This window comes from Triticum urartu, chromosome 5 (assembly GCF_003073215.2).
Source record: "Triticum urartu cultivar G1812 chromosome 5, Tu2.1, whole genome shotgun sequence".
NCBI lineage: Eukaryota > Viridiplantae > Streptophyta > Magnoliopsida > Poales > Poaceae > Triticum > Triticum urartu.
In genome coordinates this window covers 260,792,213-260,816,317 of record NC_053026.1, presented here as the reverse complement: position 1 = coordinate 260,816,317, position 24,105 = coordinate 260,792,213, and the positions used below count along the sequence as shown (strand labels likewise).

Below are 24,105 nucleotides of genomic sequence, written 5' to 3'. Positions count from 1 at the left end.
ATCGTACTCCCTTGCCAAACTCAGTGGTAGGGCATACAATAGATCTGGTATACAGCATGGCATACTTTATAGAACCTATGACTGAGGCATAGGGAATGACTTTCATTCTCTTTCTATCTTCTGCCATGGTCGGGCTTTGAGTCTTACTCAACTTCACACCTTGTAACACAGGCAAGAAACCTTTTCTTTGACTGTTCCATTTTGAACTACTTCAAAATCTTGTCAAGGTATGTACTCATTGAAAAAACTTATCAAGTGTCTTGATCTATCTCTATAGATCTTGATACTCAATATGTAAGCAGCTTCACCGAGGTCTTTCTTTGAAAAACTCCTTTCAAACACTCCTTTATGCTTTGCAGAATAATTCTACATTATTTCCGATCAACAATATGTCATTCACATATACTTATCAGAAATGTTGTAGTGCTCCCACTCACTTTTTTGTAAATACAGGCTTCACCGCAAGTCTGTATAAAACTATATGCTTTGATCAACTTATCAAAGCGTATATTCCAACTCCGAGATTCTTGCACCAGTCCATAGATGGATCGCTGGATCTTGCATATTTAGTTAACACCTTTAGGATCGACAAAACCTTCTAGTTGCATCATATGCAACTCTTATTTAGTAAATCCATTAAGGAATGCAATTTTGTTTATCCATTTGCCAGATTTCATAAAATGCAGCAATTGCTAACATGATTCGGACAGACTTAAGCATAGATACGAGTGAGAAAATCTCATCGTAGTCAACACCTTGAACTTGTCGAAAACCTTTTGCAACAATTCTAGCTTTGTAGATAGTAACACTACTATCAGTGTCCGTCTTCCTCTTGAAGATCCATTTATTTTCTATGGCCTGCCGATCATCGGGCAAATCCATCAAAGTCCATACTTTGTTCTCATACATGGATCATATCTCAGATTTCATGGCCTCAAACCATTTCGCGGAATCTGGGCTCATCATCGCTTCCTCATAGTTCGCAAGTTCGTCATGGTCTAGTAACATGACTTCCAGAACAGGATTACCGTACCACTCTGGTGCGGATCTCACTCTGGTTTACCTACGAGATTTGGTAGTAACTTGATCTGAAGTTACATGATCATCATCATTAGCTTCCTCACTAATTGGTGTAGTAGTCACAGGAACAGATTTCTGTGATGAACTACTTTCCAATAAGGGAGCAGGTACAGTTACCTCATCAAGTTCTACTTTCCTCCCACTCACTTCTTTCGAGAGAAACTCCTTCTCTAGAAAAACTCCGAATTTAGCAACAAAAGTCTTGCCTTCGGATTTGTGATAGAAGGTGTACCCAACAGTCTCCTTTGGGTATCCTATGAAGACATATTTCTCCGATTTGGGTTTGAGCTTATTAGGATGAAACTTTTTCATATAAGCATCACAACCCCAAACTTTAAGAAACGACAACTTTGGTTTCTTGCCAAACCACAGTTCAGATTGTGTCGTCTCAACGGACTTAGATGGTGCCCTATTTTAACGTGAATGCAACTGTCTCTAATTCATAACCCCAAAACGATAGTGGTAGATCGGTAAGAGACATCATAGATCGCACCATATCTAATAAAGTACGATTATGACATTCGGACACACCATTATGCTGTGGTGTTCTAGGTGGCATGAGTTTGTGAAACTATTCCACATTGTTTTAATTGAAGACCAAACTCGTAACTCAAATATTTTACTTCTGCGATCATATCATAGAAACTTTCATTTTTGTTACGATGATTCTCCACTTCACTCTGAAATTCTTTGAACTTTTCAAATGTTTCAGACCTTTGTTTCATCAAGTATATATACTCATATCTGCTCAAATCATCTGTGAAGATTAGAAAATAATGATACCTATCGCGAGCCTCAATATTCATCGGACCACATACATCAGTATGTATGATTTCCAACAAATCTGTTGCTCTCTCCATTGTTCCGAAGAACAGAGTTTTAGTCATCTTGCCCATGAGGCATGGTTCGCAAGCATCAACTGATTCATAATCAAGTGATTCCAAAAGCCCATCAGCATGGAGTTTCTTCATGCGCTTTACACCAATATGACCTAAACGGCAGTACTACAAATAAGTTGCACTATCATTATTAACTTTGCATCTTTTGGTTTCAATATTATGATTATGTGTATCACTACGATCGAGATCCAACGAACTATTTTCATTGGGTGTGTAACCATATAAGGTTTTATCTATGTAAACAGAACAACAATTTATTCTCTTACTTAAATGAATAACCGTATTACAATAAACATGATCAAATCATATTCATGCTCAACGTAAACACCAAATAACACTTATTTAGGTTCAACACTAATCCCGAATTTATAGCGAGTGTGCGATGATGATCATATCAATCTTGGAACCACTTCCAACACACATCGTCACTTCACCCTTAACTAGTCTCTGTTTATTCTGCAACTCCCGTTTCGAGTTACTAATCTTAGCAACTGAACTAGTATCAAATACTGAAGGGTTGCTATAAACACTAGTAAAGTACACATCAATAACATGTATATCAAATATACTTATGTTCACTTTGCCATCCTTCTTATCTGCCAATCACTTGGGGTAGTTCCGCTTCCAGTGACCAGTCCCTTTGCAGTAGAAGCACTTAGTCTCAGGCTTAGGATCAGACTTGGGCTTCTTCACTTGAGCAGCAACTTGCTTGCTGTTCTTTTTGAAGTTCCCCTTCTTCCCTCTGCCCTTTTCTTGAAACTAGTGATCTTGTCTACCATCAACACCTGATGTTTTTCTCGATTTCTACCTTCATCAATTTCCGCATTACGAAGAGCTTGGGAATCATTTCCGTTATCCCTTGCATATCATAGTTCATCACGAAGTTCTACTAACTTGGTGATGGTGACTAGAGAATTCTGTCAATCACTATCTTATCTGGAAGATTAACTCCCACTTGATTCAAGCGATTGTAGTACTCAGACAATCTGGGCACATGCTCACTAGTTGAGCGATTCTCCTCCATCTTTTAGCTATAGAACTTGTTGGAGACTTCATATTTCTCAACTCGGGTATTTGCTTGAAATATTAACTTCAACTCCTGGAACATCTCATATGGTCCATGACGTTCAAAACGTCTTTGAAGTCCCGATTCTAAGCCATTAAGCATGGTGCACTAAACTATCAAGTAGTCATCATATTGAGCTAGCCAAACGTTCATAACGTCTGCATCTGCTCCTGCAATAGGCCTGTCACCTAGCGGTGCATCAAGGACATAATTCTTCTGTGCAGCAATGAGGATAAACCTCAGATCACGGACCCAATCCGTATCATTGCTACTAACATCTTTCAACACAATTTTCTCTAGGAACATATCAAAATAAACATAGGGAAGCAACAACGCGAGCTATTGATCTACAACATGATTTGCAAAATACTACTAGGACTAAGTTCATGATAAATTTAAGTTCAATTAATCATATTACTTAAGAACTCCCACTTAGACAGACATCCCTCTAATCCTCTAAGTGATCACGTGATCCAAATCAACTAAACCATGTCCGATCATCACGTGAGATGGAGTAGTTTCAATGGTGAACATCACTATGTTGATCATATCTACTATATGATTCACGCTCGACCTTTCGGTCTCCGTGTTCCGAGGCCATATCTGTATATGCTTGGCTCGTCAAGTATAACCTGAGTATTCCGCGTGTGCAACTGTTTTGCACCCGTTGTATTTGAACGTAGAGCCTATCACACCCGATCATCACGTGGTGTCTCAGCACGAAGAACTTTCACAACGGTGCATACTCAGGGAGAACACTTCTTGATAATTTAGTGAGAGATCATCTTATAATGCTACCGTCAATCAAAGCAAGATAAGATGCATAAAAGATAAACATCATATGCAATCAAAATATGTGACATGATATGGCCATCATCATCTTGCGCCTTTGATCTCCATCTCCAAAGTACTGTTATGATCTCTATCGTCACCGGCATGACACCATGATCTCCATCATCTTGATCTATATCAATGTGTCGTCACACGGTCGTCTCGCCAACTATTGCTCTTGCAACTATTGCTATCGCATAGCGATAAAGTAAAGCAATTATTTGGCGCTTGCATCTTATGCAATAAAGAGACAACCATAAGGCTTTTGCCAGTTGCCGATAACTTTAACAAAACATGATCATCTCATACAACAACTTATATCTCATCACGTTTTGACCATATCACATCACAACATGCCCTGCAAAAACAAGTTAGACGTCCTCTACTTTGTTGTTGCAAGTTTTACGTGGCTGCTACGGGCTTAAGCAAGAACCAATCTTACCTACGCATCAAAACCACAACGATAGTTTGTCAAGTTGGTGCTGTTTTAACCTTCGCAAGGACTAGGCGTAGCCACACTTGGTTCAACTAAAATTGGAGAAACTGTCACCCGCAAGCCACCTATGTGCAAAGCACGTCGTGAGAACCGGTCTCGCGTAAGCGTACGCGTAATGTCGGTCCAGACCGCTTCATCCAACAATACCGCCGAACCAAAGTATGACATGCTGGTAAGCAGTATGACTTATATCGCCCACAACTCACTTGTGTTCTACTCGTGCATATAACATCAACACATAAAACCTAGGCTCTGATACCACTGTTGGGTTTCGTAGTAATTTCAAAAAAATTCCTATGCTCACGCAAGATCATGGTGATGTATAGCAACGAGAGGGGAGAGTGTGATCTACGTACCCTTGTAGACCGACAGCGGAAGCGTTGTGACAACGCGATTGATGTAGTCGTACGTCTTCACGATCTGACCGATCCAAGCACCGTTACTCCGGCACCTCCGAGTTATTGGCACACGTTCAGCTCGATGACGATCCCTGGGCTCCGATCCAGCAAAGCGTCGGGGAGGAGTTCCGTCAGCACGACGGCGTGGTGACGATTTTGATGTTCTACCGTCGCAGGGCTTCGCCTAAGCACCGCTACAATATGACCGAGGTGGAATATGGTGGAGGGGGGCACCGCACACGGCTAAGGAACGATCACGAAGATCAACTTGTGTGTCTATAGGGTGCCCCCTGCCCCCGTATATAAAGGAGTGGAGGAGGGGAGGGCCGGCCCTCTCTATGGCGCGCCCTAGGGGAGTCCTACTCCCACCGGGAGTAGGATTCCCCTTTTCCTAGTCCAACTAGGAGTCCTTCCATGTAGTAGGAGTAGGAAACAAGGAAGGGGTGCAGCCCCTCCCCCTAGTCCAATTCGGACTAGGCCTTGGGGGGTGCGCGGCCTGCCCTAGGCAGCCCCTCTCTCTTTCCCATATGGCCCAATAAGGCCCAATACTTCTCCCGGCGAATTCTCGTAACTCTCCGGTACTCCGAAAAATACCCGAATCACTTGGAACCTTTCCGAAGTCCGAATATAGTCGTCCAATATATCGATCTTTATGTCTTGACCATTTCGAGACTCCTCGTCATGTCCCCGATCTCATCCGGGACTCCGAACTCCTTCGGTACATCAAAACTCATAAACTCATAATATAACTGTCATCGAAACCTTAAGCGTGCGGACCCTACGGTTCGAGAACAATGTAGACATGACCGAGACACGTCTCCGGTCAATAACCAATAGCGGGACCTGGATGCCCATATTGGCTCCTACATATTCTACGAAGATCTTTATCGGTCAGACCGCATAACAACATACGTTGTTCCCTTTGTCATCGGTATGTTACTTGCCCGAGATTCGATCGTCGGTATCTCAATACCTAGTTCAATCTCGTTACCGACAAGTCTCTTTACTCGTTCCGTAATACATCATCTCGCAACTAACTCATTAGTTGTAATGCTTGCAAGGCTTAAGTGATGTGCATTACCGAGAGGGCCCGGAGATACCTCTCCGACAATCGGAGTGACAAATCCTAATCTCGAAATACGCCAACCCAACATGTACCTTTGGAGACACCTGTAGAGCACCTTTATAATCACCCAGTAACGTTGTGACGTTTGGTAGCACATAAAGTGTTCCTCCGGCAAACGGGAGTTGCATAATCTCATAGTCATAGGAACATGTATAAGTCATGAAGAAAGCAATAGCAACATACTAAACGATCGGGTGCTAAGCTAATGGAATGGGTCATGTCAATCAGATCATTCACCTAATGATGTGATCCCGTTAATCAAATAACAACTCTTTGTCCATGGTTAGGAAACATAACCATCTTTGATTAACGAGCTAGTCAAGTAGAGGCATACTAGTGACACTCTGTTTGTCTATGTATTCACACATGTATTATGTTTCCGGTTAATACAATTCTAGCATGAATAATAAACATTTATCATGAAATAAGGAAATAAATAATAACTTTATTATTGCCTCTAGGGCATATTTCCTTCATATATATCCTCAGTCTTCCTGGGGCTGCCGGCGCTGCTATGGGCTCGCCTGCGTCATGTATGAAATATAATTTTTAGGTTTGATGCCACAATGGAAAGGGTATGACTCAGGTCTAACAAATTTTCATTACACAAACCTCTAATCTCAGCCCTGTTTAGTGTCCTATCCAGTCGCACACTTGGATCCACCGGCTCATCATCGCTGTCGCTACTCGACGAATCTGGATTTTCTTGTACTACCTTTTTTTCCTTTTGAATCCGTGTTGTATACGGGCGTGCTTTGTTCTGATTCGTCGACATAGGCTTCATCTCCAGACCTCTATAATGACGCAGTGTGAAATTGTTGGCTAGCTGCAATTAGCCCCTGAGCTGCTCGTAGCGCGTCCAGTTGCGCTTCTGTTGCACAGAAAACAATTGCTCTCAAGATATATTGATGTTTTCAACATATTCTTGTGCTAGACATGACCCACCCTTTTTTCATTGAATTCCTTCAATCAAGAAGTAAACAGGTCACCATTACCTGTATTTTGCAGGATGCCTCCAGGTTCTCCAACTACATCAATCCATCTATCCTCCCGTGGATCGAAGTGATCATATGGCCTCGTCTGCATGAACATGCTCATTGGTCAATATAATAACTACATGCACAATATTTCAGTTCATTCATTGGCTTGGGAATTAATCATAAAAGGTTGACATGCCCGGATTCAACGACGGTTTTCTCAAATGGCAGGCAGTCTACTTACAGTGAATATGGCCGGGTACTCTCTTGTCAGATATATGAGCCTCCTACATATTTTCCTTGTATAGACGCTGATGCGGGGACTGTGTGCGGCTCGACATTGTGTGGACCATAGTCCATCTAGTCAAAGAACCATGGCTGCAAATATATAACCCCAAACATTAAGCATGATTGAAACAACATTCAGTTGTGAAGCATATGTTTTTAATTTGCACAAAGAAATATTTTATTTTCACAGGAACTTACAATAAGGGCCAAATGGCTGCCACCAACAATAATTGTTCTCACACCGGCCTCCAAATCTTCTTGCATTTTCTTAGCTGCTGCCCTGATGATTTCGAAAGCCCACTCAGCTAGGTCGTACCCTCCTGTACCACCTTATTCTAGCACACATGCCAGTATCGACGTGTACGATTGTCTCGGCCCAACATATGTGTCGGCAGCCAATAGGGAGAAAGCCATCTCAAAGGCTCTTGTTTGACTGCCGTCAAGAATTGAGGACTCCATCCTTTTTATAGCTTCGTTGACAACATGTATGGTTAATCCCTCGTCTCTGGCGTGTGTCCTAGTCTCTATTCCAAGAGTGTCCCTGATTCTTCGTGCATAACTCTGCCTGGTTTTGGGTGATAACTTAGTCAAGTTGACCTGTTTTCCCCCAATTTTTCAGACCTAAGGTCCGAACTATGGATCTGGGAGTAAAATACCTAAACTGGCCATCAGGGAATGTGAACCTCATGTCTTGCCACCTAAACCTACTCAGTAGCAAAGCATAGAACCTCCTATCAGCGTCACCTGACCACGCTGTGGTTAACAAACTAGCCATGCCTGTCCTATGAACTACTGGGTAGTACGGGATTCCGAGCCTAAGGATATGATGGCAACTCCATGTACATTTAATCACCCTACCACGGAGGGTGTTTGTCTCGGATTGAAGCCCCGGTGCCACGAGTGGAAGATCATGAACACCAGGGTGCGGAGATCTGTCAACGAGGATCGGTGTTTTGCGAGATCTATGGTGACTAGTCCCCGCGCAGCTGCTGTCGGCCACCACGTGTTGTTTTCTCTTTCGAGTTGTACTTGGCCGCACTTCACCATCCTCCCAATCACCAACCCGCCATTTTTCAATACATTAGCGGTGATGACTATTTTTATATGTTGACCACTACTTGCACAGAACAGAGGAGCGTTATCAAAGAGGACCGAGCCAAATCGAATCTACTGTTCTGTTCTTTTTGTGATTAGCGTAGTCTTACCGAGGCATTGGATCTAGTGAGCTGCGTTCCCCCTCCTGCAGTAGTATCTAGGTCTAGCTGAGCCCCGTTTTCATCTCCTTCTTCCCACCGACGTCGGACAGACCTTGCTTTTTTGCAGTTTCCATGGGTGTCAATCTCCTCACATGGGAGATTCGTTTTCTTTGGTGGATCCGGTGGCTCCTTGACGCAGGACCTACACACGGCAACCATTGGAACGACTTAGGAAAAGCCACCAACCAGACTGAAGCTTTACAAGACGGAAAAAGGCAGACAAGAAAGCGAGCCCGGCGAGTGCGCTATCTTTTTCTGTCATCAGATCGAGGGAAACTCATCGTCGCAGTTGATTGAGCTGGCCGGAGAGACATAGCCGACGTATCTACACTTTGATACCAGATCTGGGAGGCCGTGAGCAGTGTTTCTGAGGGTAAGAGAATAGTTGGAGAGGATGAAATGAGCTAGTGCACTAGACTAGGGGGAGAAGAAGTACCAGCCCCTGCTCGGACGGTGTGCTACTTTTTTACTAAAAGAGGCAACAAGCTGTCTCACCCCGCGTGCCTATGTGTGTAGTCTTCTCACTATTTACTCCTCACTGGAACCAGCCGTGCAGGAAATTTATTCCTCGCATTCATTACACCAGTTTCGATCCATGGGCAGGCTAATTCCCCCCGTCTCCCTAAGTTGACCGACGCGACAATTTTTGCATTGCTTTGCAATGGCTGCATTCATTTTTCGTAAACGTTTGTAAAATGCAGCATACCGAAAATCTGCACTCGCATGGGAAAATACCATGTCACTGAGAGCAACTGTCCACTTTTTTTTGTTATTGAACAATGCTTTCACATGGCCCATCTGCTCCCTCATCAACTAACTGATCCTAACATATGTACAGAAAATGTCGGCCAGTGACCACTAACAGGCAAATGCGGCTTCCATATGCATCTCATGTTTTCCGCATATCAGGACACGCGCCAGATATCCGTCCGGTCAGAACAGTACTAATGTTCAAGCTGGTCCATGCCAACCATAAGGAATATTGGACAGAGGCCCGCGACAAGCGCGTACCACAACTGCATGCATGAGAGCGCCCACCGACCTCTGCATTTATTATGTGTTTACCTACTTTGACGCCATACGCCCCGTCATTTGGACACCACATGCACACTTAAGCTGAGTGCTTACCGGCCCGGGCAAATCGTCAGTTCATTATTTGAACCATCATCTGGAATGAAGTGTTTTTGCACCATCTATGTAAGATTTGCTTACAGCTGGCATAAAGAATAAAATAATGACAGAGTGGCAACAACACAGATTACCCAGTTATCAGACTCGAGAAAAACTAGATTATTATGTTTGGTGAGGACAGCAGTTCATACGGAGGGATGACACTACACATGGTTAGCCAGGAAACAGTTCAACATGAACTTATGCTGACCGAATGGTAAGTGTTCATCCAACTATAATAGCAGCTTAATTGATCGGTTGAGCTTGAAGCCCATGGCGCACTAGTCTTCTAAGCGTCGACGTTTAGCTGGCAAGCTTGTCACTTCATCTTCATCACCACCCAATCCAGTTGCGCGCGCCTCGGGTTCGTCAGCTCTGTTTTCCAAGCCGCTCTCACTAGAGATTCCTGCCGGATGCGCGGATTCATATGGATCGTACTCACCGAACCCTTCCTCCTCATCAACTTCATTTGTCTGATCCGCCACTTCTTGCTTCAGGTCTCCACGATGGCAGTCAGCTTGCTGGATCACCTCACCCTGGAAGATTTTAAGACGACACATTTTGAACTTTGTTGCTTTCAATGGAAACAAGCTTGCATCAAACAAACAGTCACAACAGGGTTTTTCCTCACCTGTCCCGAACAAGCATGTCTTCTCGCCGGCAGCACCGTTGTACTCCACGCGCTCGCCGCTGAATCCAGGCTTGCTGAAGTTGTCTGCGAGCATATAGATTGGATAGAGTGAGCACTGCCAGCTACAAATCTCATAACAAATTAGAAATAGAGTCATGGTTAAGGGCAAGTGGTCTTCACCTGATATTCTTTCATGATGATTTTCTCACGCCGATCAGAGCAGCAGGTTGTGCCGCTCGCCGTTGATTGCTCCCAAGACATCGCCATTGTGAAGCAGTCTGGACTTTCAAAAAAATTTGAACCTGTGGCAAAGGAGGGAAACTGAAGCAATGTAGCCGAGCAGGCACCCCAGTTGTATCTTATACTGCGTCTGTCTTGCCCCAGGCCTTCGTCTGCATTTACTCTCTCTACTTGATCCTTTTGAATTTTGAATAAAAATGGCGCACAAAAACCACCCCGTTTCGGGTGTTCCTGACTATGCGTGAGGTCCATGTGTCAGCAATACACACATCGATGAAACGCAACAGATAGGAACCCCACAAAAGTAAAACATAGAGCATGTAAATGATCCTCTCGTTTAGGAAAATGCACGTTCTAACAACCTCCCTGATGATCTAACAATAACATCACATATGCAGCTACTCTAATTCCATCCAGGGTGCATGGATTCCACATTAACCTCATCATAGTTCAGTGGCATAAAAACCTTTTGTCCACTCTCACGGTACAACAATAAACAGAGCAGTTTGATGCATGATTGATTTTAGGGATGCAACAGTGCCACATAGGAAACACACTGGAAAATACCCTGGTAATTTTTTTCACAATATACAGTAAAATAGAAAACTCATTGCTCAGCCAAACCAAGCGGCCGCTTGCAAGTGTTCTGCCAGTGTCCTTCGATCCTGCAATTCTTGCATTTTGCTGGTTTTCGTGGTTTCTTTGGTGTATCACCCCTTTCCGGGCACATGGTCTTCTTATGACCTTCGCACCGACAGATGCTACAGAATCTGGTGCGCTTGCTTAAACCTTCGTACGTGGCTTTGTCCTGACTGTTCGTCGGCCTGCCAGCGCCTCTATGCTTGTTAGGTGCACCAAGCCCTTGAAGTTTGTTTATGCTAGCAGACTGGCCAGCACTCTGGCTATGCCCCGCGTCATGGTCAGCACTTGTAGTTGCTATTTCCTTACCCTTCCTTGCATCTGCCGTTACGGCTAGTTGGTCCTCGAAAGCCAAACCGTCCCTCACCTCTGCTAGTGGTGCCGAACTTAACAGCAAAGCATCGAGACCAGCATTGACGTGGTCATAACATGCAGCGCTAGCATCCCCCATGTGCATGACTTCCATTGCCTCCAAATACAAAGTTGCATGCCTATATGTGAACGACAAGCTCAGTGAGTTGTCCTTATTGGACAAGGTGATCTGGCAGTACATCCCTGCCGTCTCTTATCCATCGTTTCAAAATATGATGCTTCAGGATCTCCTCCAGAGGCAAAATCTACATAACCTGCAAGACCATTCAGCGCCCCCCTCCGTTAGTTTGTGAATTGCATTATCATTTCAACCCAGATAGTTAAAGCTTCACAGTAACTCACTCTCAGGACATGGCAGCACAACATCCCAGTGTACTCAAACTGGCCACACTCGCAACTGAATATTGACTTGTCTTCGTTTATGGTCACCTCATATTCAACCTTGCTCCACTTTTCTCTTTTGGCTGCATTGTTGTGTGTTGTCTTGTATCTCTTCAGCCTCTCCACTTCACTTACATTATAGGTTGTTCCTTCAACAATTAGGCAACCAAATTCCTCAAACATATTCCTTGTGTATATTTTGCTTGCATGCCGCTCTATTGCAAGGTTGGTCCTCCTCACAACACCACCCTGTCATTGACATTACAGATAGAAAACACATATCGGTTTCAGGTCTCATTACCCATTAAAATAAACATAATGGAGATGTACAGGATGTACGTCTTTGTCAGACGGGCAAAAAAACCCAAACTTACAATCATGGTCCTCTTTTCCTCATAGCTCTCTTCACGCTCTCTGTCAAACTGCAACCTCATATACTGCCTAACGAGCACATGCATAGGGCTCATGGGGCATGTACATTTTCAGCATGTGGTTTGCGCTCTCACTTCTTTGAGTGCTTGTCATTTTTGCGCAGAACACACCTCTGAAGTACGGCTTCGCCCACTTCCTCCTCATTTCGTAAATTTGTGTCATGTAAGTGTGGCTACGGAGGTTGTATTTGTCCAGCAACATGGCCCATCCTGCTTCAAACTCGTCTTCAGTAAGCACGTGGTTCACAGCCTTGTGAAACTCTGCCTGAAAGTCGCTCTTCTTCGTGTACAGTGGACCCAGTGTATCCTTTGCTTTCTTCCGGACATGCCACTTGCACCATCGGTGTACTGTCTGAGGATGAGTATTCCTTATTGCCACCTCCATGGCCCTGCATTGATCCGCAATGGGAAATGAACTTTTTTTAGTGTCCACACATGATTAGTAATATATGAACTAGCATCACCATAGTATGTCATCTTTGGTACACATTTATCCATGTGATATTCCAACTGAAGCATACCTGTCAATATTGTCTTTGCAGCAGGCCCACCCATCAACCGTAGAAATTCTATGAACACCCACTTGAAGCTCTCTTCTTGTTCATCCTGCATCAACACTCCAGCAAGAATAATACTTTGGTAATGATTGTTAACTCCCACAAATAATCCAAATGGCATGTCACAGAGGTTTGTTCTGTACGTCGTGTCGAAGGTCACCACATCACCAAAGAATTTATACTACATACGACTGCTTCCGTTAGCCCACATGTCGTTCTTCACCTTCCTGGAATTGCCTGCCAGTACCACATAGGTGAAACCTAGGTCGGTGGAACGGATATCCGCAAACACTTCCAATGTTTTCCTCACATCATCGTCTGCTTGTTCACGACTAATCTTGCCGCATATGTTCCTGAGAGTCCTTTTTGTGAACGGTACCTTCTCCACTGACCCAAAGAAGCTCCCAATTATATTGTACACTTTCCCAAGGTTAACATTGTTCTCCCTAAGTTGCCTTATCAAATCCTTTGTGTACACATCAATATGTTTGTGCGAGGGCCAGTATACTTTCTCACCCATGGTAAGTGACATTGAGTGATTGTGGTTCTCACGGTGCTTCGTGATGTACCAGCTGTTGTCCGACGCACGCAACAGCCCGATCAGAGCCGGGCACTCGCATTTGCAAGAACGGTTGTTCTCAGCTAGGTTTCCCCTGCAGAACAAGTAGCAAACACATTGTACATCGGATCAGGAAACCAGCACAACCTCTGTGTTGAAAATACTTGCTTCTTGTATATGTGACAGGACTTACAGAGCAACCACAAACAATTTCCTGCATGCTCTTCGTTCTCTCCGCATTCAGACGGCTCTTCCCGTATCTAATCCCAAAACCAACCTCCCACGAATAAAGATTGTAGAAATCATATGCCTCGCCCAAGGAGTCGAAACTTAGTCCTAGTTCTGGGCGTATCACACTTTTGTCAGGTTGTTCTGCATATTTGCGCATAGAGAGCTCCAATGCGGACATGCGAGATGGGCATGGGGCTCGGTCCGGCGGCGCACTTCCTAGCCTTAACCTACAATTTTTCAAAAAATGCATACATGTTATTAAACCAATTCTGACCGAAGACCCCTTATCAGACTAACTAGTTTTTTTTTATCATTTTCACCCTCTCAGATGTGTGTTTTGTCCACTACCAGGAAATGAAGACCATAGAGTGCTGCAATCATATCTACATGAGCCAGTGTGCACACACAACTCATATAAATCTGAATAATTTTGCGTATTACCTTTTTGTCTAGCCGGGCGCCTCTAGATTTACCCTGTCAGTTGACTGTGCTGACCTTGTCAGCGAGGGAGGACGTCCATGGCGCCCATCGTCTTGTGCGCCATGGTTTCCACCTTGTACAACATACTCACCCATGGCAGACCCATCGCTTGGATCGCAAGCTTCCACACCCCCCCACCCCCATTCTGTATCAGTAAGCGTAGGGCGACCGGATTTGGCTGCTCGAGATTGTCAGCGAACTCCTCTCTGATGGGGAACCTGTGAAATCCGTCGTCGGCGGAGGCGGACAGAACCAATGCTTGTAAGCTCGGAGGCTCACATCGGGGGCTGTACTACATCTCGAAACTAGAATGCATGGATCTATTTGGGACTAACCTGTGGACCGCATCCAGCAGGAACTCCATGTCGTCGGTGTCCATCCCTTCGGTCTTCGGCGGCGTCGCACGCCCGGGTAGGCGCAGCTCTTGTGTCCGCTGTTTTCTCTCCTCTGGTCTGAAGCGGATGCGGCGGCGAGGGTTTCCAGAATGACCGAGGCCATCTGAGAACCGGGAAAAAGTTTTTTTTAATTCATCAACCGCACGGGGGGGGGGGGGGGGGGGGGGGGGGGGGGGGGGCGTGTTGGATGTTGACCCACTTTCCAACAAACGGCTCAGTCGTTATTTTCTATTTTGGACCCATTACCTGATCTGTGGCCCAGCGAGCACATGTCACATTCTGGGTCACGGCCCACTGTTCTCCATCGTTCACGTCCGTCTAGCGCACCGCTTCGGGCCCACTTCTTCCTTGTTTCCTACGGTATTTCACCCTACCCCCAAATTAGCGCTGCGCGCGCCCAACAGGCCAGCTGGATTTTCGGCCAGCTGGATTTGTTCGCATCCCGAAACAGAATTGAATGAGCGAGATATCGGGTGCAGCTGAGCCTGAGCTCCAAAACGCCGCGTCCAGTTACATGATTTATCTTTAAACTGCAGCTCCTAGTGACGCAAGAATGCAGGGACTTTCTGGAATTTATTTAATCATTACCGCACAGGTATTTTCGCAGAGCAAAGTTTCACTTGTAGCATATTTTCTCCTGAAGGCCTCGAAGATCCACAGTTTCTAGTAGCATAGACAACTGAAATCCACAGGGCATATTAGATGTTACGTTATACACCAACACGCCATCCTGTACCGTAGCCTTCCACTGAAACCAAAAGAGAGAACAGAAGGACGGGAACCGCCGGGAATAAGATCATGAGCTTTATTCTTGCACTATTAAAGCTCTATTGCTACGACACCGATGCACGCAACATCTAAAATTATGAGAAAAAAAATCTTATTCTCTTTTTCTTGCCCTCTATCACTCTATGACTCCAATGTCAAATCTGATGGGAAGAACTTACTCTCCACTCCGCCGCACGAAGAGACAAGCAACTGAAATGCTTCATCTTTAGTTCTGCACCACAGCTATGCATGCTTCAAAGTATCAGATCCCATGCCCTCCATTATTCTGCTAATGGATCATTAATGATGCAGACAAAAATTATATGGGGAAGATGGATCAGGTCATGAGACACCGTACGCGCAAGGATGCCACAGACTGCACAATATCCCGCAGGCAGGCAAACACATATATCTCATGAGAGTGTGTGGCTCGAAATCAGCAAAGGAAGTCTCAACAGATGTATAATCTGCCTGACTCCATCTATCACTGGGGTCCACATGTCGGTTGCTTCTCATGCGTATCAAGGAGTTCAAAATAAGTTCATGGCAGACAAAATCCTTTGCAACCAGACAAGCAGAGATTTTAGCTCGGAAATTCTGTAATTGCTTTTCTTCAAGCTGTGTTCCCATCTCTTCTCCCTACTGGTACAACCAGCACCAGTAGGGCTGTCTCATGATTCTCCAAGTAGATACGGTACTGCCATAGGACAGTACTTGGCCAGATTTGACTTCAGATTCTAGGAGCATCAGTTCTCATGGTGTTTGGTCCAATGGTGTCCAATCAAGCTCAAACCTCTGCTCAAGTAGAAGCCAACGACTATGAATAAAATCGTTCATGATCCTCTGCAGGAGCTTGTCAAATCATTCATATCCTATCAGATGTGCAGTCCGTGTGACCCTGACCATGGTGGCAGAGTTCCAACTAGAAAACTCTAGCTATATATACCAGGGTTGGGGAGAAGAGAGGTACCAACCAAGAGGGAACTGCCATCGGTTGCTTGACCCCAAGGAGGAAAGAACAAACAGTAGCAGATTTTAGTGCCTCCCCAGCCTTTGTTGATGGGCCGCAGTGCAATTGCAAAATCGACTGGTCTTCTCCGGTAAGTAGCCTCTAGCATCCCTCTAAACCTGCAATACTGAAGCTTTCAATTTGGTAGATTCCAGAACGATGACATTCAAGCATTACTGTAGTCCAAAGATTGTTCATATCCTAGTGAAGAGAAACTTGAATTGCTAAATGCAACATCATTATGCTGATATGCTCCATAAAGTAACTGCTTGGATTGCCATATGCAGGGAAGTTAAGAACAGGCAAAGCTCTAACCTTACGAGCCAGGTGCAGCCAACAAAAGCAAGGTCAGCAGAGACAGCACTGTGGGTGCCACACCCAAGGACAGGGATCTACTACCCCAGGGGCTTTGAGTGGGTCATGGAGGATGTCCCAAGCAGCGCAGCAACGTTCCAGCAGACATACTGGCTCAGGAGCGGCGACGCAGACACAGCAAGCTCTCCCACGTCAACCGACGGCACAGCTGCCTTTGATAATCCATTTCTGTGAATGCATAAGAGGCCTCACACTGGAAGAATCACTGATAGCAGCAGTTCTACAAGCCACCACCATTGTTGCCAGGTCGATACATAATATGATAAACCAGCTGCTCAGGTTTCCAGCATGTAGGCACCGCATCCACCGAAAGATCAGTGTTAAACTCTGCATTAATCTTCGCTATTGCATTCTCATTTTCACTGATTTTACTTAAATAAAAGCCACAACTGATTGTAATATTGGGAACATTCTGAGCTAACAGTTTTAACTGTCAACCTTGGTGCAAAAATTATCCTACTAATTATAATCTTCAGAAAAAATAATACAGCCTTCAGTTTTGTTTCGCCTTGTAGGGAAGAAATTATGCAGGGGAGTCAAGAGTTCACAACAGAGCTCAATGTTTGTATGCATTTTCTATTTCAGCTAGATTGTAATTAACCATATCCAGACATAATGCACTACACACACTAAGTGAACTGCAGGTACTTAACAAGAGTAACAATAAAAACTTGCAGGGTGCACCCAACCAAGAGAATGTTAATGGACAATTTTAGCCAAATATAAAGACCATTATCCGAAACGGAAAAGGTACCATGGATTATCCTCGTTATGTTGCTATGAAAACGTCCAAGTTCATCAAAACATCAAAATGCTTTGAAACAACTTTCCAGGTAGACAATTGACTACAATCAAGCGGACAATGGTAACATTGCCTGTGCCAATTGTATGATCGCAGCTATACTAGCCATAAGGACGAGACTTTTCAACAAGCTTTGGTGCTTCATCTCCTTCAGACTTTTTCTGAAACTCAATGCCCTGAAACTGGACCCTTGAAGATCGATATTGACAACCATAAGCATTTCCAAAGCCCCATCCTAAACCAAGACCAACTCCGCATCCCCCACCTATTCACAAAGAGGAAATTCAATTCAGTACCAATTTACTCTAGATGATGTATATAGTAACTGACAAGCTTCGTACCGATGCCCAAGCCGAATACGTTCAGAGGCATTCCTGTGGTAGAAAAGCAAATTAAAGCATGTTATTTTCTTACAATGAATGTACATAGTCAATAAGGAATAGTTACTGACGTACAATAGGACCATAACTCTTCAAAGAAAGTCTGTTCCGGTAAATTTATCCCCAGACATAAGCCAGTTACAAAACCCTCTATTAGCTGGGTGCGTGGGACTAGTCTATCTACCTGTATTGGCTATGGATCATATTCTTAATTCATATTAAAGTGTAATACTACTATAGAACTGAAGCTTGGATTTTTAGCACGAAATCAGAAGAAGAAAAAAACTAGTTAAATACAACTTTGTAATTGTTGATTTAATTTGTTAGACCAGTGTACAGATTGAATTAAATCTGTGGGCACAAACCTTTTGCATATAACCTTTTGGCTCCCTGGTTAATAGAATATTTTTGTTCCTTCTCATCTTATATTAGGTAGAACTAGGAATGCTGTTGAGGAACCATCCCTGTGATGTTTGGTTTAATAACTATCAACATTTGAAAGATTAGCTAGCAATGGGTGAAAGGCCTGGCTAGGGAGTGATGGGGTTTAAAATAGATGTACCAACAATAAAATCCATCTCAAGAACAATTAAAAAAAAATCGTCTACTCTACGCCTCTAGTTCAGGAGGCCGATGGATCTAACTTCGCTTATGTCTCACATTTCTATAATACTGAATGTTATGTCATAAGCATTTCCATAAGATGCTTCGGAAGCAGGCTTCATATAATATTGGACCAACTTAGATGTTGAGGAACAAGTTCTACAGTACAAAAACATGCTTACATGGAAACCGGCTTCATATAATTTTGAATGTTGAGGTATAAGCATTTCTGTGCGTATGACATATTATCATACAATTTTGGTACGATGGTTGAAATCCAACATCCATTTTATCACGTCTGTGAGCAGTGGAGATCCATCGTCTTAACAAGCTGGATCAGTTTCATCATACGCAAAGCTGTTCTGTTATTTCTTTGTGACTCCATATAACAATTAACTCCATATGGAGGCTTTTGGTAACCAATTCGCATGCATCTTACTGGTTATGAAGCGGGTAAACAGATTCCCATTTGTAGGGAGTGGGACTGCTAAACAGATATATAGGAGTACTAAACAGCGGAATCTATAAGCAAAAATCAGGACTAATTCTCCCGAATATGCTTGAACGAGAAGCGATTCCAAGTTCTCGCCCCTCCCTTAAAACTTGAGCGGTGTAAAAACCTCACAGACAATTTGCGGCGAAAGAAATGAATCATTCCGCACCTCCGAACCCCCATCCGACTCCGAATCCGCAGCCGACGCCGAAGCCTGCGCCGATTTCAACAGACAGAGACAAGATCAAGAAACCTAAAACGAAGCGAGAACCAAATCGCCGCAAGAATGCAAGATCCAATAATTTGAAGAATCAAGGTCAGCCGCTTACCGACCCCAATCCCAGGGCCGCTGAAGGTGGAGACGACCATGGATGGATGCCTTCCCGCTACGCTGGTGGTGCTCCGGGGTTGGATGGGACGATGAGCGAGCCGATGGGAAAGCGGCACTTCGGTGGTCTTGACGACACGGTGACGTCAGCAATCAGTGGGCCGCGACTGGCCGGGCCAAGTTTTGGGCGGGCCCAAGGATCAGTCCGGTCGCTCTTTTTTTTAAGAAAGCATACCTTCATTACTTAACTGTGGTGAGGCAAATCGCCCACAACACATTCGCCCACATGGGCAGGTACATCGGACTCCCATTCCATAAAGTGGTTTGGTGCACAGTGGCGGCCAGACTTGGCGAGCTCATGAGCTACAGAATTACCACTACGCCTACATACTGAAATAGTAAATTTGAAGAACCATAGTTTCAGTTGGTATTTCATGTCCTCGATAACAGTCGCATAAGCCGAGGAGTCGACTTCCTCATATCCAACTCATCCACCAGAAGCTGTGAATCGGTCTCAAACTCCACCCGGACCATTCCCAGGTCTGCTGCGGTGTTTATGACATGTGACATGGCTACCACTTCAGTAGCGAAAGCATCGGAGATATGCTCCTGTCTTCTAGCGGGCATGCACCAGGCTGCCATCTGTTGTCCTGACCGCGACTCCCCATCCTGCATGCTGCTGCCCAGGTATAAAGAAGCCATCGGTATTAATTTTGTAGTACTCCTCAGCCGGGGGCGCCACTTGTCTGGATTAGGTTTGTCAGCCGACTTGCAGAAAATCTGGTGGTACTCCATTCCACTGCTTCATGTCCTTCGTGCCACTTCCGCGGGTGACAGAGGGATTTCTCCTTGTAGGATCGAAAGTAGGTCTAAGGGGGGGTGATTAGATTACTTGACCAAATAAAAATCTAGCCTTTTCCTAATTTTTAAGTCTTGACAGATTTTAGCAACTTAGCACAAGTCAAACAATCAACCTACACATGCAATTCTAAGAGTGTAGCAGCGGAAAGTAAAACATTGCATATGAAGGTAAAGGGAAGGGTTTGGAGAAGGCAAACACAATGTAGATACGGAGATTTTTGGCGTGGTTCCGATAGGTGGTGCTATCGTACGTCCACGTTGATGGAGACTTCAACCCACGAATGGTAACGGTTGCGCGAGTCCACGGAGGGCTCCATCCATGAAGGGTCCATGAAGAAGCAATCTTGTCTATCCCACCATGGCCATCGCTCACGAAGGACTTGCCTCACTCGGGTAGATCTTCACGAAGTAGGTGATCTCCTTGCCCTTACAAATTCCTTGGATCAACTCCACAATCTTGTCGGAGGCTCCTAAGTGACACCTAACCGATCTAGGAGACACCACTCTCCAAAAGGTACTAGATGGTGTGTTGATGATGAACCCCTTGCTCTTGTGTTTCAAATGATAGTCTCCCCAACATTCAACTCTCTCTCAAAGATTTGGCTATGACGGAAAGACGATTTGAGTGGAAAGCAACTTGGGGAAGGCTAGAGATCAAGATTCTTGTGGTTGGATTGGAATGTCTTGGAAAAAACACATGAGTAGGTGGTTCTCTCTTAGAAAATGAGTAGTGAAAGTGTAGGCACGTTCTGATGGCTCCTTCTTGAATAGAGAAGGGGGTGGAGGGGTACATATAGCCTCCACACACATTTGACCCAACTCGGTCAGACCGAATAGGAGAACTCGGTGCGACCGATTCAGTTCAAATGTGAACGTTAGGAATCTCGGTGGGACCGAGATGATCAACTCGGTGGGACCGATGTGCTAGGGTTAGGACAAAACCTCATCTCGATGTGACCGATTTGCATGAACTCAGTGAGACCGATTTCAGCAATGAGCAAACAGAGAGTTGGTCAGGCAAACTCGGTGGGACCAATCGCTCATTTTGGTAAGACCGAAATGTTATGAAGGGACACAGAGAGTTTGCATTGCGAACTCGATGGGACCGATCACTCATTCTGGTGAGACCGAAACGTTACGAAGGGAAACAGAGAGTTTGCATTGCCATCTCGGTGAGACCAAGATACCTATCGGTGAGATCGAATTGATTAGGGTTTCTGGCAGTGGCTATGTCAAAGAAACTCGGTGGCGCCAGATAGATCAAATCGGTGGGGCCGAGTTTGACTTTAGGTTTTGGACATATTTGGATTTGAGAAAGTGTTTGAGGGTTTTGGAGCATATCACTAAGCATATTGAGCAAGTAGACCATTAAGCAACACCTCATCCCCTTTTAATAGTATTGGCTTTTCCTATGGACTCAATGTGATCTTGGATTATTAAAATAGAAATGAAGAGTCTTGAGCTTTTGCCAATCTTTGTCCTTAGCATTTTGAAGGGTCCACATCTCTAGTCCATGCCATGCCAATCATTGAACTTTCTAAAATATTTAACTTGAATGGATATTAGTTCAATGAGCTATATGTTGTTATGAATTACCAAAACCACCCGGGGATTAGTTGCACTTTCAATCTCTCCCTTTTTGCTAATTGATGACAGCATATAGAACAAAGCTTCGACAAATGATAATACGAGTGAAATAAATTGTCGCTTTGAGAAGTATGTGATAAACAAGAGCTTCCCCTAAATTGTGCATTATTTAAAATTTGCTTTTGAATGCAAATGCATAATCGATTAGGATCATGGGTCAACTCTTCGATGTCACATACATCTTAGTGGAGCGCTCAAAATGATAGAATATAAAGAACATGCACTCATCACCAAAGGAAACATGATTGATCATACACAAATATTAAGTTATCATCATTCAAGCGCGCATTAAAGCATAATATGATCAAACACATGATCATAAGAGTATCTCACACACAAGCATAGATAGTAGCAAGAAAATGATCAAACGACAAGTAGCAAGAGAAGCAACAAAAGGCAAAATGCTCTCTCTCTTGAAGCCTAATGATCTATACACTTCCTCCCATTTGGCAACAAGTTACCAAAAAGTTGAAAATGCATAGTGCTATGCGACACTCTAGGCACGATCTCCGAGAGCTCCGGTGTGCGAAGATGGCGTGGAGAGGACAACATCTGCAAACGCTTCCGAACATGTCTGAGGAGCTGGAGGAGTTACAACTGGAGGAATGACTGGGGCAATTGCTGTAGGTGCTGAAGTGGTAGTCCTCGTATCACTAACAACTAGCACAGCTACAGACCTTTATGCCCTTGGCACACGCTGAAAAGTGTTGGTGGTTGGTCTGTCACTCCTGTCCTCAATCTCTTCTTGTAGCTTCTCAACCGTGGTCTGAATCTCGGTGACCTTCACATCTTGATCATGAAGTTTAGTCTCAAAGATCCTTTCAAGGCTCTCTTGATTTCGAGTCAGGGTGGCTAGTCCTTTCTCTATTCTCACTGTTGCCTCAAGCAGATAACTGAGTTGATCTTGCTTGGTCTTGAGATTGACAACTGAAGCATCTGGCATTGTGGAAGTCTTTGCAACCTTTGCTTTCTCTCGCTTCTCCTGAGCCTCTACTGAAGTAGGATGTGATGCATCCATGACAACCACATTGTCCTCAAAGTCTGTCCTCAGGGGAAGATGATCTTTGTCTAGTAGACATGTCCATGGCCCCATCTTGGAGTTGATGAGCATCTCAATGTGGGGGGCATATCCACATGACCTTTTCTCGTCAGCAGCAATTCTATTCACAGTTTCAACGATCAAGCTCATCACCTTGAACTTTTCTGGCACATCAAACATGTGAAGCAGTTTGATTGAGTGACCACAGATCATCCTATGATCTCCTGACTTGGGCAGCAGAGTGACCTCAATATAGTGTTTATTGTGGTCAAACCTGACAGCAGATAGTAGATGGATACAAATTTGTGAGTCTCCAAGGCATCATCATGGATTTCCTTGTACATGTGAGCCATGGAGTTGTGTCCCTTCCTTGGCTTGGCATACACATCTGTGTCATCTTCACCTTCTTCAAGGGCATTGATCAACTTGGCCCACTCAGCAATTGATGATTGATACCTTGTGCCTTCATTCATCCAGACTATCTTGCCATCTGGATAGAAATGGGCAATTGAATAGAATTGCATGACCATTTCATCGTTCCATTTTGTCAGCTCTTGACCAACAAAAGTGTCAACTCCGTTCATTCTGAAACTCTCATGAACTTCTAGGAAGTAATCCTCATTGTCATCAATGAATTCCCAATCAACCCATATCATGTCACTGAAAATGGGCTTCTTGTCCAATAAGACTATCTCATAGCAGTCTTGTTGTTCCTTGGTGTGAAAGCGGTAGTCCACAACATTCCTTCTCCTTGCAGCACATGGATCAGTCTGTCTCCACAATCTGAGACATGCATCCTTTCTCAACTTCATGTTCTCAGCCACTGGATGATTGTCGTCATGATCTGGAATCTTGAGTTTTATCTTTCTGAGCACTTGATGCTCTTCATCCTCTTGCACTTCAGGCACTGGGGCCTTGTTCTTCCCTGCAGCTAAAATGTTTCTGGTGGATCTCTTGGGTGCAGTTGGCTTTGAAGCTTGAGCTTGAGTTGAGGGCTGTCTTGGGCTTAAATGGAGCAGCCCCAGACTTGATAGCATCCCCCATGTGCTTATGAGATTTTGGCACTGGTTCTTCCTCCTCCTCATCATCTTCATCAGATTCTCTCATCATGGAAGGTTTTCCTATCACTCTGGCAATAGTCTTCTTGACCCTTTCCTTCCTTTTCTTTCCTCCAGCAGCCTCTTCCTCTCCAGGTTTCATAGTTTCTAGAGTGGAGGCTCTGGCTTTAGACATGGGCTTCCTCTGGGTAGGACCCTTCTTGTGCATACTAGGCTTCATGGCAGCAGCAGCATCTTGC

General features: G+C 44.4%; 1 protein-coding gene and 1 long non-coding RNA gene across 2 annotated transcripts; both read right to left on the bottom strand.

Annotated features, from left to right (window-relative positions):
* Window positions 1–10,212: 10,212 nt before the first annotated feature.
* On the bottom strand, window positions 10,213–14,622 carry LOC125555872. Its single transcript, XR_007304928.1, has 8 exons — window positions 14,444–14,622; window positions 14,070–14,326; window positions 13,591–13,855; window positions 12,803–13,491; window positions 12,225–12,670; window positions 11,812–12,099; window positions 10,399–11,723; window positions 10,213–10,302 (listed from the first exon to the last, which is right to left on the bottom strand). It is a non-coding gene; the product is annotated as an uncharacterized LOC125555872 (long non-coding RNA).
* Window positions 14,623–17,349: 2,727 nt separating this feature from the next.
* LOC125508542 (protein TRIGALACTOSYLDIACYLGLYCEROL 5, chloroplastic) lies at window positions 17,350–19,456 on the bottom strand. The gene is made up of 4 exons (XM_048673273.1): window positions 19,263–19,456; window positions 19,103–19,147; window positions 17,799–17,831; window positions 17,350–17,722 (listed from the first exon to the last, which is right to left on the bottom strand). Exons 1-4 carry the CDS (start codon window positions 19,300–19,302, stop codon window positions 17,559–17,561), a joined length of 282 nt encoding a protein of 93 aa, XP_048529230.1. The 5' UTR covers window positions 19,303–19,456; the 3' UTR covers window positions 17,350–17,558.
* Window positions 19,457–24,105: the final 4,649 nt, after the last annotated feature.

What these genes read in the sequence shown, in the direction of transcription:
- LOC125508542 (XM_048673273.1), bottom strand. Translation starts at nt 19,302, where the DNA reads ATGGTCGTCTCCACCTTCAGCGGCCCTGGGATTGGGGTCG. An exon ending in CGGCCCTGGGATTGGGGTCG is followed by an intron (nt 19,148 to 19,262) that starts GTAAGCGGCTGA and finishes AAATCGGCGCAG; the next exon opens with GCTTCGGCGTCGGCTGCGGA. An exon ending in CGTATTCGGCTTGGGCATCG is followed by an intron (nt 17,723 to 17,798) that starts GTACGAAGCTTG and finishes CTTTGTGAATAG; the next exon opens with GTGGGGGATGCGGAGTTGGT.